Source organism: Ahaetulla prasina, chromosome 3 (genome assembly GCF_028640845.1).
Source record: "Ahaetulla prasina isolate Xishuangbanna chromosome 3, ASM2864084v1, whole genome shotgun sequence".
Taxonomy (NCBI): domain Eukaryota; kingdom Metazoa; phylum Chordata; class Lepidosauria; order Squamata; family Colubridae; genus Ahaetulla; species Ahaetulla prasina.
Window position 1 is genome coordinate 163,532,514 of NC_080541.1, and position 14,857 is coordinate 163,547,370.

The 14,857-nt window shown below is 38.8% G+C and overlaps 1 protein-coding gene across 8 annotated transcripts in view; it reads left to right on the plus strand.

Moving 5' to 3' along the window:
• The window catches only part of DOCK7 (dedicator of cytokinesis 7), a 132,618-nt gene that overhangs the window by 65,059 nt on the left and 52,702 nt on the right, over window positions 1–14,857 (plus strand). For all 8 annotated transcript variants that reach the window (XM_058178711.1, XM_058178710.1, XM_058178705.1 and 5 more), the window contains exons 15-22: window positions 836–953; window positions 1,617–1,687; window positions 4,214–4,352; window positions 4,671–4,772; window positions 6,079–6,165; window positions 7,334–7,565; window positions 8,334–8,498; window positions 10,008–10,177. In XM_058178711.1, coding sequence (XP_058034694.1) covers window positions 836–953; window positions 1,617–1,687; window positions 4,214–4,352; window positions 4,671–4,772; window positions 6,079–6,165; window positions 7,334–7,565; window positions 8,334–8,498; window positions 10,008–10,177 — 1,084 coding nt within the window. The remainder of the gene's footprint in view (window positions 1–835; window positions 954–1,616; window positions 1,688–4,213; window positions 4,353–4,670; window positions 4,773–6,078; window positions 6,166–7,333; window positions 7,566–8,333; window positions 8,499–10,007; window positions 10,178–14,857) is intronic.

The window sequence follows — 14,857 nt, forward strand, 5'->3', positions numbered from 1 at the left end:
TGTGGACTTCAACTCCCAGAGTTCCTCAGCCAGCTTTGCTGGCTTTGCTGGCTGAGGAACTCTGGGAGTTGAAGTCCACAAGTCTTAAAGTTGCCAAGATTGGAGACCCCTGCTCCATACCATTCCCTCCCAGAAACCCCAATGCTCACTGTAACATTCTGTGTAGCTTTTTAAGCCAATGCATGAATATTGAATGTAAAGAGTACTAAACAGCCTAATTTAGAAAGAGCAAATTTACTCTTTTGATATGAAGTAGCAACTATGTTTATGGTTGGTTGATTTGTATACTGTACATATTGTAGAATAAAATAATTCACAGAAAAGGCATGAATCAAAACATTAACTAAGGGGAAAATATTATAATAAATAGATGTTTATAATGGTTTCAAGAAATAAGGAGAGGGCTATGTCATCTTTGTTGTAGATTTTAAATTTGAGTGTTAATTTAAGTGTAGTTAAATGAGTGTAGTTCGATCACTGCCAGCTTTTATTAAGAGTGGTCAATTTTTATCCTTCTTTCTTCCCATTCAGCAGATACCTGGAAACAGAATGGAAGAATAAATCAAAGTTTGCTATGCTTAGTTCACATTGAAATCAATAAGAATTAAGTCGTCCCTAATTTACCCCATTGATTTCATGGGATCCTAATCAGTTAACTAATTACAGGCTTATGTGTCAGCTAACTTTTATTTGTCCCTGCAGCTTTTTATTATCTCTGGTTTAGTAGTTTCCATCTCCTATTATTTGATGCATGGTAGTATAATTCATCAGCCACAGATAACTCAGATAACCTAGTCACTATGTAATTTTTATACTTTTCTCTCTTTTTTTGTAGAAATCTTCTATATGTTTATCCACAAAGCCTTAACTTTGCCAATCGCCAAGGATCTGCTCGGAATATTACTGTAAAAGTACAGTTTATGTTTGGAGAGGATCCAAGCAATGCAATGCCGGTATGTGGTTTTGTGTGTGTGTGTGTGTGTGTGTTTGTTGCATTTTGATTTTGATGGTGTAAATTATCTATTCTATGTTTTGTACATTAGATGCACATCAAAATGTGCTATACCAGGCTGCACTCCTGCTAGGACAGAATCATACTGGATCACTGGTTTCTCAGACTTCTTAGTTATTTGAGAATTTGTTTCTTCAAACTTTCTTTTGTTTTTAATCCTTTGTGTTATTTCAACATCTACTCAGTGGCATTTCTGCACTTTCCTGCTTGTAACTTAACAGGGTTAACTTGCTGAAATGTTTGTGATCCAAGTTTTATCTGATTTTGGTTTTACTATTTATGGTATCTGCACCCCTTGTAAGCAGCCTTGACTCACTTGGTGATTAAATGATTAATAATTATATACTTCTGCATACAGCTCACACCACGAAATATGCAGCAGATATAAAAAATATTTTCTTTTGAAATATTAATAACTATTTTTGCAGCCAAATATTTTTATTTTTAATAAGTCAGTATTTAAACTAAACCATATTTATCAAGGTTATGGATATATGTCACATAAATAGGTATCTTGATATTCATTTTTGACTTAGTAAAATTTCCAGTTCTGAAGAATAAAGAATGTTTTTTTGAAAATACATTTGATCATTTATTTTTATAGGTAATCTTTGGAAAATCTAGCTGTGCTGAATTTTCAAAAGAAGCTTATACAGCTGTTGTTTACCACAACAGGTAAAAAGCAGAAACTTTCTGAAAAGCAACCTTTTATTTTACTCGACACTGTATATAGTATTGTGAGATCAGACATAAAACATCTTCTGCGCTCATATGTTACAAAGATGATCTTGGAGTAACAAGAATTTCATATTTTTGATTATAATCAAGCCGAGATTCTGGTTGTCTAGCCATGAGCATGCAAGTACAGATAGTCCTTGCATTACAATGGCAATTAGGACTGGAATTTATGTGGCTAAGGGATGCAATTGTAAAGCCTGATGCCATGTGACTACCTCACTTAATGACTGCAATTCCAGTAATCCCGATTGCCTTTGTTAACCATATCCCACTGGTCATTAGCTAAGGTCCCATCCCAAGCCAAGACATTCCTGAATTGGTTCCTCCCAACCTTAAATCCTGGTAAGGTAAGGGACTACCTCCTCTTCAACTCCGCCCACCCTCCTATTTCCCCCAGATCTCTGCCCTTTTGGCTGCCTTGCATTCTGCCATCTTTGCTGGCCTTGCCACCTTCTGTTCTATAGCCCTGTCTCCTTGCCAATCTTGCTGTCCATGTCTGACCTTTGCCATCTTCCTCCGGTTATTGATAAGGCACGCTCAGCCTGGTCTTTGCAAGACAGCTGCTGGCAGCTACAGGCCTTTTTCCAGAAGTTGTGCCCATCTCATATCCAAATTGCGTTTTGCTTTTTAGAAGGCAGAGGCATGAAAGAAGATCCTAGATGTACCACTAAGAAAGAAGGGCTCAGCTAAAAGTCTTTGGTATTGATGCTGTTAGAGTCTTCTTATGTGTACTTGCCTTCCAAAACTTGTTGAGAAGGCCACATTTGATAAGGCCACATGGGATTCAGACAAGGGAAGAAGGTCTAGCATAAATCAGGAGGTGCCTTGCAAAAGGCCATTGCAGGCACACCTTGTTAAAAATGACTGAAAAAGATAATGAAAGTCAGTTGGGGGCAGGAAATGGGAGGACCAGCTAGTGTAGGCTGGCAGGGTCAACAGAGCACAGGGTGGCCAAAAGAGCAGAGATGTGGAAGAGCTAGTCAGATGGAGGGAACTGAGGTGCCCCTGCAGGCAACACACTACCAAGCCCCTGAATTTTGATCATGTGGCCATGGGGATGATGCAATGGTTGTAATTTTGAGGACCAAGCATAGCTACCCTGTAACTTTGAATAATTACTGAACAAATGGTTGCAATCTGAGGACTAACTACATGTATCTGATCCCAAGCATCTTGTTCATACCCTTTTTGCCTTTCATAATTCCATTATCATGATTGTCTAATTTGCTGAAATTATGGTTATGAGAGGTTACATTTTCTGCATATATGATAACGCATGAAAAGGAAAAGAAGCCTTTATGTCCCATTGCACATGATTAGGAAGCTGAAAAAAGGGGAACATTTATTAGTAGAACAAATCAATGAAATATTTATTTATGTGAGCAAAAGCTGGAGAATAATCTAGAGTGAACCTACCATCTTATTGTATTGAGTACATCTAAAAGCCTTGTAGTATGAGATAGGGTGTGTTAACTAACTAAACAGAAATGTAGATGAATGTAGAGAAAATGTATCATCCTATAGAAAAAATAAAAATCTTAAAAAGATAATGAAAGTCAGTTGGAGGCAGGAAATGGGAGGACCAGCGAATGTAGGCTGGCAGGGTCAACAGAGCACAGGGTGGCCAAAAGAACAGAGATGTGGAAGAGCTAGTCAGATGGAGGGATAAAATAGGAAATTATCCCAGGAAATCTTTCTTTTGACATTTTATCTGAAAAAATTCTCTTGTAACTAATGCAATACAATAATTGAAAACTAGGGGAAGGAAGGAGCCTAAGCAATTAAAACTACAATCCTTAGCTCCTTGAAAGGGTCTTCCAGGGATCACAAGATTTTTTGGATTTCCCTCCTAGGTCAGAGAGAGCACTCTATCCTCAGAGAAAGAGAACTGCCAAGATTAGGTTTGTTTCACAGGAAAGTTTTTATTTGGAAAGAATCCCAAAGAGCCCATATGATCTACCAGGAAGAGCTTTGGCTCGAAGGCTGTTGTAAATAATCTCTAAAACTGCCTTCAGGGAGAGAATATCAATTGTAGTGGTGATTGGGGGATTGCAGAATGTCGCGTGTAACTTTATGATCTGTTGCCAGCACGACTTTGGAATTGTTGGCAATTTGTCTGTTGCAGTCCCAAAGATGCTTTTTCGAAAGGCAACTGGACTTCGTTTTTCCTTGAATACATTTTGCTTCTCAGCCAAGAAGCTTCTTCAGTTCTGACTGAACAGAACTGAAGAAACTTCTTGAATGAGAAGCAAAACGTCTTCAAGGAAAAACGAAGTCCAGTTGCCTTTCGAAAAAGCACCTTTGGGACAACCATGACCCAAAGGCTGACTGAGAATCTCCATCGACATTTGTCTGCTGCAGCTTCCAAAAGCTGTCTTCCAAAGAGGATATAGGGTTGCTTTATAAACCAATCAAACTTAAGCATTTTGTTTACAGATAAACTCTCTATTTACCTCAAAACAGATCTCCTGATTTCCATGAAGAAATCAAAATTAAGCTTCCTGCTACTCTAACGGACCACCATCATTTGCTTTTCACCTTCTACCATGTCAGTTGCCAACAGAAACAAAACACCCCACTCGAGACTCCTGTTGGCTACACGGTAAACAGTTACCACAAAATGTCTTCCATTCCCTCCTACCTTCATTCTGACTTTCAGCATCACAGAAATCATTTTGCTTGATATTATTTCTGTACATGTTAGTTTGGAATAAGGCTGAAGTCAGTTTTGATACATTTCTGGTTAATTGTTTGAATTCGTTTACGTGGCTTTCTTTGGTTTATTTTAACTTGAGCAACCCAGAGTGATGGATGTGAGATGGGTAGCTGTAAAAATTGAAATAGGTAAGTGAATAAGCAAAGATTTCCAATGTATTTGATAGGTGCTAATGATGTTTTGGTTCTTTTTTTCCCGTTCAAGTGGATACCGATGCTACAAAACGGACGATTAAAAACAGGCCAGTTCTGCCTCCCTGTTTCTTTGGAGAAGCCACCACAAGCTTATTCTGTACTCTCTCCAGAGGTTAGCAACTTCCTATAGTGGGTGTGACTCAGTAAAGTGGGTTAAGCAACAAATATCTCAACTATTAAGAACACCTATTTTGAAAGTAAATTCTAGAAACATTTTATCCACATTTGTTGATTAAAATGTCTGTTTTTACTAACTATTCTTTCACCATAAAGAAAGTCATAACTGACTACCGTATTTTTCGGAGTGTAAGACGCACCAGAGTATAAGACACCTTAGTTTTTGGGGAGGAAAATAAGAAGCTGTTTGGCAGGTGGATCAGCCTCCCGGAATACCCCCAATCAGCTGTTCCCGGAAGTGAATTTTAGCAACAGGTTCCTTGGTTGTGAGCTCTTTGCCTTGCTTTTTTTTTTTTTTGCTTTTTTTCCCCTGCCTCTGAAACTCTTGTTTCAGAAAAAACTTTTTTCTGCCTTAGAGGCTTTTTTTTCTGAAGTTCTGTTTTGGAGACTTTCACTCCAAAACAGAACTTCAGAAAAAAAGCATCTGAAGCTCTGTTTGGGAGCTTCTTTTCTGAAGCTCTATTTGGAGGCTTCTTTTCTGAAGCTCTGTTTGGGAGCTTCTTTTCTGAAGCTCTGTTTGGGAGCTTCTTTTCTGAAGCTCTATTTGGAAGCTTCTTTTCTGAAGCTCTGTTTGGGGGCTTCTTTTCTGAAGCTTCTTTCAGCCTCTGAAACCTCTGTTTGAGAAGCTGGATGGGGCTACATTCGGAGTATAAGACGCACCCAGATTTTTTTGGGGGAAAAGGTGCATCTTATACTTCAAAAAATATGGTATATATCAAGCATGGAAAAATCAGAAGACCAGGCAGTTCAAATGAATATATGGGTTTATTGCAAGCTTATGCTCTTTACACAAATCTGAACTTTTTTTCTTTTTTTTTTGTTTACATTTATACCCCGCCCTTCTCCGAAGACTCAGGGCGGCTTACAGTGTATAAGGCAATAGTCTCATTCTATTTGTATATTTTTACAAAGTCAACTTATTGCCCCCCCAACAATCTGGGTCCTCATTTTACCTACCTTATAAAGGATGGAAGGCTGAGTCAACCTTGGGCCGGGCTCGAACCTGCAGTAATTGCAGGCTACTGTGTTCTTAATAACAGGCTTTTACCAGCGTGAGCTAAACCGGCCCTACAGTAGAACTACTGTACTAACGGCCAAAGCAAATGGGCGTAGAGAAGAGTCAGTGGAATTCAAAATCACTTGTGGGAGCAAAGGGATTTGAGACCGATGACGCGTTTGATCCCTCCCTGGGGCTCAGCCTGGTTATCTCTTACACTTCATTATGTTTTGCTTTTTGTCAGGTGCCTTTGCCTGGAATGAAGTGGGTTGATAACCATAAAGGAGTTTTTAATGTAGAAATAATTGCTGTGTCAACTATTCATACGCAGGTATGTATTAAGAAGGATCCCACTAACACAGGGAAAGTAACAGTAAATAAAGTTGTTCTAATATTACGACAACATTTCTTATGGAATGTAGACTGGTTATGACCAGTCACTTAATGTCTGTTTGAAATTTTGATGGCTTGGAAAGAGTGGTTTATAGGTCATCGCAAATTGTCTCATCCCTGTGATTGCAGTCTGGGGACTTGACAACCCATTCGCACTTATGAACAGTTGTCAAGTACCGAACACTCATGTAGACACTATTTTCAATCTTCCATGCCAGCTTCCCTGGAAAGCCCATGCTTTCTGCTGGATTTCAACAAGATGGAGTTTCACTGCCAGAGTGCCAGAGCAGAGAGACACTCATGCCTGGCCTGCTCTGTGCTTCCTTCACCTCTGCCTGAGGCAGCCCACATTCCTTACTGGCTCTCCACTCTGGTGCTCTGCCAAAACCCAAAAATGCTAACCGTCCATACAGTTGACTGCATAGGGGTAATGGGAATTACTAAAATAAGTTAGCAGAGGAACTTAACCTCACAGCAAAGAAACCGTTGGGACTTTTTCCCAAAGTCCTCCTGTGGTGGTGTCTGGTACCAACCTCTCCTCTCAGGAAGAGGGATCCAAGCAGTGTGGCCTTTTGTAAGTGTCAGATGGAAATTAGGACCATCACAACCAGTTTATGCCAAAATATTTTGGTTTTCATTTTCAGATCTTGATACTTTGCGAACTTCTCCAATTTCTTGTTCTATTCTTCTATCTCCTGATCTTGCCACATCATCTATACTTTCCTCTTTTCAGCCACTGGCATGTTATAAGCTAAGAGTTTATCAGTTTATATTCAGAAATGCCACCTTCTCATTCTTGACTACTTTTTCAACTCTATGTCTCCACCAATTTTTTTATTACTAGCATATGATAATTTTTAGAAATGTTCTATTTTGGTGACCATATTATGCTGTTGTTTATAATTGGTGCAATCTACTTGCACGAACTGATTATATGGTCTACTGTTTCTTCTTCCTGTTTGCACAATCTGCACTTTGAATCATTTGATGATTTTAAAATTCTGGTCTTGATTGTATTAGTTTAAATAGCTAAACGTTATTATTATTATTATTGTTGTTGTTGTTGTTGTTATTGTTATTGTTATTATTGTTATTTGTTTATTTAGGACCCCTATCTTGACAAGTTCTTTGCACTTGTTCATGCCCTGGATGAACATATGTTCCCTGTACGGATAGGTGACATGAGAATTATGGAGAACAACTTGGAAAATGAATTAAAGAGCAGTATTTCAGCTTTGAACTCATCTCAGTTGGAGCCTGTAGTGCGGTTTCTCCATCTTTTGCTTGACAAATTAATTCTTTTGGTTGTAAGACCTCCTATTATTGCAGGCCAAATAGGTATTTCATTTTGGTTTATGTTTTTAAGTGAAAATATGATATGAATTCGCTTTGTTGCAATATAAATTCTCTTTGTTGTAATTATTCCACTATAATTTAACATGCCATAGCTACATTTAGAATTATAAGTATTTTCATTTTAATCTCTTCAGAAATTATCTCTAATATCTTAAAACTATTAGAGATCTTCAGAGCAAGTCTGAAAAGTTTTCATTGAGTAAGTTTGTCTTCAGCTCTGAACAAAATAAAAAGGAACTACAAGCTTAAAGAATTTGAAACTTAAAGAATTTGAAGTAAGCAGCAAAAAGAGTCGCCTTGCTGCAAGATGAGTAGCAATAAAAATTGATAAATAAATCAAAGCTAAAATAAGATCTCAATCTAAGAAAGATATAAATGGATTAAGGATCCAGATAAATTTTGAATATTGACTTTTATTATAAGATTTTGGAATTAACTATAAAAGAACACACCTTCTGGGAAGAAACTTATTTTGGCTATCATGACAGTTACAAGTCATAACCAAAGATAAGTGATAATTTTAGAACTGGTAATCTTCAATTCATGAGCATTGCTCAGTGACCATATGAAGTTATGTTGGTGCTGAATGAATTCATTTGCCATCTCCATTGATAGTCATACTTAACACATATTTAAGATATTGTCAGATTACTTGAATGTGATGACTATACTTCCTCCTTCCCTCCCTCCTTTAGATAGTTTGTCAGTAGAAATAAACAGCTTGATATCTAACTCTTTTATTCTTTCTAGTCAATCTAGGTCAAGCATCTTTTGAAGCCATGGCCTCTATTGTAAACAGACTTCATAAAAACCTTGAAGGAAACCAAGATCAGCATGGAAGAAACAATCTTCTTACTTCATATATTTATTATGTTTTTCGGTTACCAAATATGTCTTCCAATTCTCCATGCACAGGTACATTCACTTTTAAAATGCAGTTGTATTGCATTCAAATGAAAAAGCATGGTATCAGGACCTTAGTTTCTGTATCTTACCTTGGTGATCAAACATGTAGCATAATTAATAGTTAATTACTAACTATTAATTACCTCCCCCCCAAATTATGCCTAATTTTAATTTCTTTTACATCTCCCTATGTCATATTCTATACCACTGTATGGGTCTGTTATCTCCAAGAACAGCTGTTTAGGGGTATGGAGAGAGTATAGAGAAAGAACTGTCATTGGTTGTATTCAAACTCATATATACAGGGTCCTTCTTTCATGACTAAACATAGGTATTTTGATTATGGAAAGGAAATCTATACAGGTAGTCCTTGCTTAATGACCAGTTGCTTAGCAACTGTTCAAAGTTAGGATGAGCTTCCTACTCACAGCCTGTTTTTGAAGTTCCAACGACTGCATCGTTATCACCCTCTCACAATTGTGTGATCACATTTTTTGGCGCTCAGCGGTTATGGCTGTTTGCAGCGTCTTAGGTCATGTGATTGCTCTTTTCGACTTTTTTTTGCCAGTGATTGGTTTGCTTCTGGTTTTTAGAAAAAACAAACACCATTACTGAGAACAAGTTTGCTTAACAATGACAATGTTTGCTTAATGATCCCAGAATTCATTTAATGACTGCAAAAATGTGGTAAAATTGAGCGCAATTGTGGTGACCACCACCATTACGATCATAACACTTTACTCAATACTCAGTACATAAGTTTAGGACTACCTATCCCATAATAAATGCTACTATATGACTTCCAGGCAAACTTGAATTTTTCTTCAGAATTGACCTAATGAATGGAATTTGTAACTGTCAGTGAGCAAAAGGTAGCTGGGGCTACCTTTCAAAGTGATACCAGTTATATTAGTACTTTAGGTATACTCCCATCCGTCTCTTAGCTATCTTAGTTGCTGTTTTAATACTGTTTTTAATAATAGTTTATGATTTGTGTCATTTTAATCTTTTAACTATTTTTTTATTTCTTTTATAACTTGTAAGCAGTGGTGAAATCCAAATTTTTTTACTACCGGTTCTGTGGGTGTGGCTTGGTGGCTGTGGTGTGGCTTGGTGGGCGTGGCTTGGTAGGCGTGGCTTGGTGGGCATGGCAGGGGAAGGATACTGCAAAATTTCCATTCCCACCCTATTCCAGGAGAAGGATGCTGCAAAATCCCCATTCCCTCCCCACTCCTGGGGGAAGGATATTGTAAAATCTCCATTCCCACCGCACTCTGGGGCCAGCCAGAGGTAGTATTTGCCGGTTCTCCAAACTATTCAAAATTTTTGTTACCGGTTCTCTAAACTGCTCAAAATTTCCACTACTGATTCTGCAGAACTGTCAGAACCTGCTGGATTTCACCCCTGCTTGTAAGCCACCCAAAGTCGCCTTGTAGTGGAGATGGGTGGCATAAATATGTAATCAATAAAAATGAAATTAAATAAATAATTTCTGACTCCTGCTATGCATTTCTTTAGCTCCCAGTGGTTTAGGAGGATCAGTGCACTACGCTACCATGGCTCGTTCAGCTATCAGACCTGCCAGCCTAAACTTGAATCGCTCCAGGAGCCTTAGTAACAGCAACCCTGACATATCAGGGACTCCAACCTCACCTGATGATGAAGTACGATCAATCATTGGAAGTAAGGTAAGATGGCTAATAATAACATCCCATGGTTATTAATTAATAAGAGTCAAATCATGAATCCTGTTGGGCTCCAGATTTGACTGTTTGCCTCAGATTGGACAAATTGTGAGCATAGGATTCCTATTAGTTACAGATTCCTCCACTGTCAGTAGATTGTATTTCCAGATGCCTTGTTCAGCGGGGATAATGACACCAAAGAACAGATTCTTTCGTCATAAACCTTCAAACTTGGCAGCTTTAAGACTTGTGGACTTCAACTCCAAGAATTCTCCAGCCAGCTATGCTGGCTGGAGAATTCTGGGAGTTGAAGTCTACAAGTCTTAAAGCTGTCAACTTTGGGGTCCCCTGTCATAAACTTTTCATGATAAATAATTTCATTTTTCCTCCTGGCAAAGAATATCTTATAAGCCAAAAGCTTTTAGGAGGCATTTAAAAAGCGTTTTTAAACCCCAAAATTTACCCACCCAAAATGGAGAGCCTTCTGAGTATTTACATTAGCAGCCTACTTGCATACCACGGGCAAGACAAGAATACAAGAAGCAGAGAAAAGAATCCTTTTATTTAATTAATGAAAAGGAAGGGAAAAAAAGCCTCACCCTCCAAAAAGGTTTACCTGTTGTTCTTATTAAACATTTAAACCTTGGACTGGAAGAGCTAAGAGTCTTTTAGTATTCATTTGATAGTCTTGCTTAATTAAACCACCTTGACCTTTTTTGTGAAATGCCAGAGGGAGTAATGTGCACATGAAATTTACCTAGGAGATGATAAGTTTTGCATGAGCTGCCTGGCCTGAATAATTTGGCAATAAAATAGATAGAAGCTTTCTTATAGAAGCATACCTGCTCTTTAATAAACTGGAAGGGCTAATGTTTCTGCCTGATAGGATCCCATAAAGCTCTCAAGACATTGAATTTCAAGGCAATCCTAATTCTCCCCCACCCCTTAAAATGGAATGATGCCACTTACCAAAATTTGAAGTGCTCATTGTTATACCTCACTTAAAGTTGCTATTAGGATAAATAATTGATTTCAAAACTGTATTGCAGGTAGTCCTTGACAATTCATTTAGTGATCATTCAAAGTTATAACGGCATTGACAAATGTGACTCATGACTGTTTTTCACATGAGCTTTGTAGCATCCCCGTGATCACATGATCAAAATTCAGGTGCTTGGCAACTGGTTCAGATTTAGGACCGTTGCTGTGTTCCAAGATCATGTGATCAGCCAAGTCAATGAGGAAGCCAGTTTCACTTAACAACTGGGTTCCTAACTTCTCAACTGCGGTGATTCACTTAACAACTAAGGCAAGAAAGGTTATAAAATAAGGCAAATGTCACTTAGCAAATGTCTCATTTGACAGAAATTTTCGGCTCTGTTGTGATTGTAAGTCGAGGACTGCCTATGATACATATATCTGTACTGTACAAAATATGACATGTCCTGAAAATAAGGGCAAGCCTGATTTTTGGGGTGGGCTCACCTGCCTCCCATCAATCCATCCATCCCCCTTACCTGAAAACTCCTGCCCCGCTCACAAGAGAGCAGCCGCCCGGCACATCTTGCCACTTGGTGCCCACCCAGAGGACATCCCCCTTTCTGGCCAGGTAGAGCGCCACTCACCAACTGAATGCTATCCCAGAATCATGATGTGGGCAAAGCCGGTGAGCACCAGGTCCTTGAGGAGTCTGCACCGCCACCATCCCAGCACTGAGGATGGCTTCCTCTGTGGCTTCCAAACCCCAGCTGGAAGTGGAGAACAGGCTGGTCGGGCCAGCCTCCTGCTGCTGAGTCTTTTGGGAGCCAGGGCAGCCCCGTAGACCTGGAACCATAGAGCAGATTTCCCGCTCTATGGTTCCAGGTCCATGTGGCTGGCCTGGCTCCTGGAAGACTCGACATTAGGGGACTGACCCGACCAGCCTGTTCTCTGCTTCCAGCCAGGATTTGCAAATCGCAGAGGAAGCCATCCTCAGTGCTGGGATGGCAGCGGCGCGGACTCCCCATGTGGGGCTGTGGCTCCCTTCACCGCCTCTCTGCCCCAGCTGCTGGAAGGCTCTCTGCCCTGGCTCCCGAAGACTCGGCAGCAGGCGGCTGACATCTTCTTCACTTCCAGTGGCTTCCAGCCAGGGTTTGGAAGCTGCAGACGAAGCCATCCTAAGTGCTGGAATGGCGGCGGTGCAGACTCCTCAAGGACCTGGTGCTCACCAGCTTCGCCCACGTCATGATCACTTGGTTGGTAAGTGGCGCTCTGCCTGGCTGGGGGGGGGAGGGGTGTCCGCTGGGTAGGCACCAAGTGGCAAGGGGTTCCGGGCGGCTGCTCTCTTGCGAGCAGGCTCCTGAAGAGCCAGGCAAAGGGATGTGCGGACGCAGGCATGGCCTTGGGAAAACAGCTGACGAGCGATTGTGTTGTGGTGCTACAGCAGCGCAACACAACAGTAACCATGAGCACCCCCAAAATAATAAGACCCCCAATAATAAGACCAAGCCCTCATTTCAGGGTTCAAAAGAAAATAAGACCCTCTCTTATTTTCGGGAAAACACGGTATATATAGGAGAACATCTCATCCCCCTCCAAACCCAGACTAGCATATCAAGGGATCCTTGAAAAGAGTGTGAACTATGGCACAGAAATTTCAAATTGGAAGAGGGAGTTGTTTAACATGAAAAACCAAATCACATCAGTGGTCTTCAGGCAGTTGTTTTAATAACCATACATGGTATAGAAAATCAACCACAGAACATTTCTTAGTGAGGTTTACTTTCAAAGACTGATATTTTTATTTACTATGAATTCCTGAACTCCTGCAAATTCAAGTGCTTATGGTTTACAATTGTTTCTTCAGAGGTCTGGGTTTTTTATTATTTGACAACCAATTTTTAATTCAGATATTTATGATATGCCTATATTGTGCCAATAGATGACTGCAGCAGGTTACAGAAGTATAGAAATCCATGAAACAAAACCGATTCCCAGAAATAAATATGAATTATCTTTTCTACTATGTACTAATGATGGAAAATAAGACATGTGTATTATAAAATAAGTGGTTTTTGAAGTGGTAAAATATAATCAGTGTTACAAAAGCTGAGAAATTTGGTTTAGTTTTATTCTAGCTAAAACCAGTAGAGGTAGATCCAGTTAAGTTATGTCCTGATATTCAGTAACTTTGCAGCCTGACTGGATTTCTTTAGAATTGGGACTACTGTATATGCATTAATATTTACAAACTTACTAAATATAGCACCTAAATGATTTAAGTAAAATCATAAATAAACAGCAACTGGAATAAGATTAAAACTAAACAGAAATGGAGAAGGTGCCCCTTATAAGCTATGCCTACATAAGGTGCTGCAAGATATGCTTGGTCCGATGACATTTTAGCATGTATATCTGGGGGAAAAATACAAATAATTGTGGAGTCCTTGTTGCTGAGGCTGTTACCGAGTTTGCTAATGAAACATCTGCAAGAGAATAAGCAAGTTCAAAGAGCACCAAGGATCCCACAATTCCACCCCGAGCTACAAATATTCTCTTCTATCGATACAAATAATTGTTTGGACTAAGCAAATTATTTAACAGTACTAATTGGTGATGTGTTTGTGCTGCATACCTTCTGGATTTCTTTGAAGAAATTAATCTCCTCCAATTTCCAATGCAAATGTGGCATGCAATATGTAACATTTCTTTCCTTTCCTTACTGCTTTCTGTTATGTGCCCAGGGCTTAGATCGCTCCAATTCTTGGGTAAACACTGGTGCTGCAAAAGCTGCCCCATGGGGATCCAACCCCAGTCCGAATGCAGAGACTTCAGAGGTGGTGATTCCCTCAGAGCTTCCTTACTTTCCTCTTAATATCTTTGGTTGATATCACCATTCAGAAATCTTTCTCCCTCGAGTCATCACTACAATCCCTTTCACATACTTTTACCTGTTTTAAAGAATTCACATGGTTCCTTTCTCTTGTATCCACCAGTTTGCATGAGAAACCATCCATCTGATTTTTTTCTGTTCTCCCGCATGTTCAAAACTGTTTTTTTCCTACTGTATAATTAATTTTTACACTTGTTTTATAACATTTCATTACATGTAATACAGTCCAAATAGAGATATGTTATGTGCAAATGTAACATTTCTAACCATTACATTGTCAATCATATATAAAATTGGCTTACTGAAATAATTAGGACTTATATTAGCCATACCTAATTAGTGTGATTCATTAATTTCCTTTTATTTTAAGGAGGCCAATCTTATATTTTGTATCATCACCATCTGTATCTGTTATGATTTTGATAATGCATTTTCTTCTTCATTCGCCACCTTGTTTTTATTACATAATGTGTGAACTATTTATTTTTCTTGATGAAAACTGTTGAAAAATGTGTCAAGTAATACACTGCAAAATACAAAATGCTTAATATCATGATAATTTTAACCTTAGTTGCTTGCTTCTTAACACAGTGTGATTGTTTAAATGAAGTCCTGGTTAAATTCAGTTGACCATGCTTTTAGCTTTTAATCAGTTTAATTATTTTGTAAAAGAGTAAAAAAAATTTTTTTTAAAAAAAATTGATTGTTAAACCAAATGTATAAATAAAACCCCATTTGATTGTATACAGCTAGCCCTCGACTTACAACAGTTCATTTAGTGACCATTCAAAGTTACAACATCATTGAAAAAA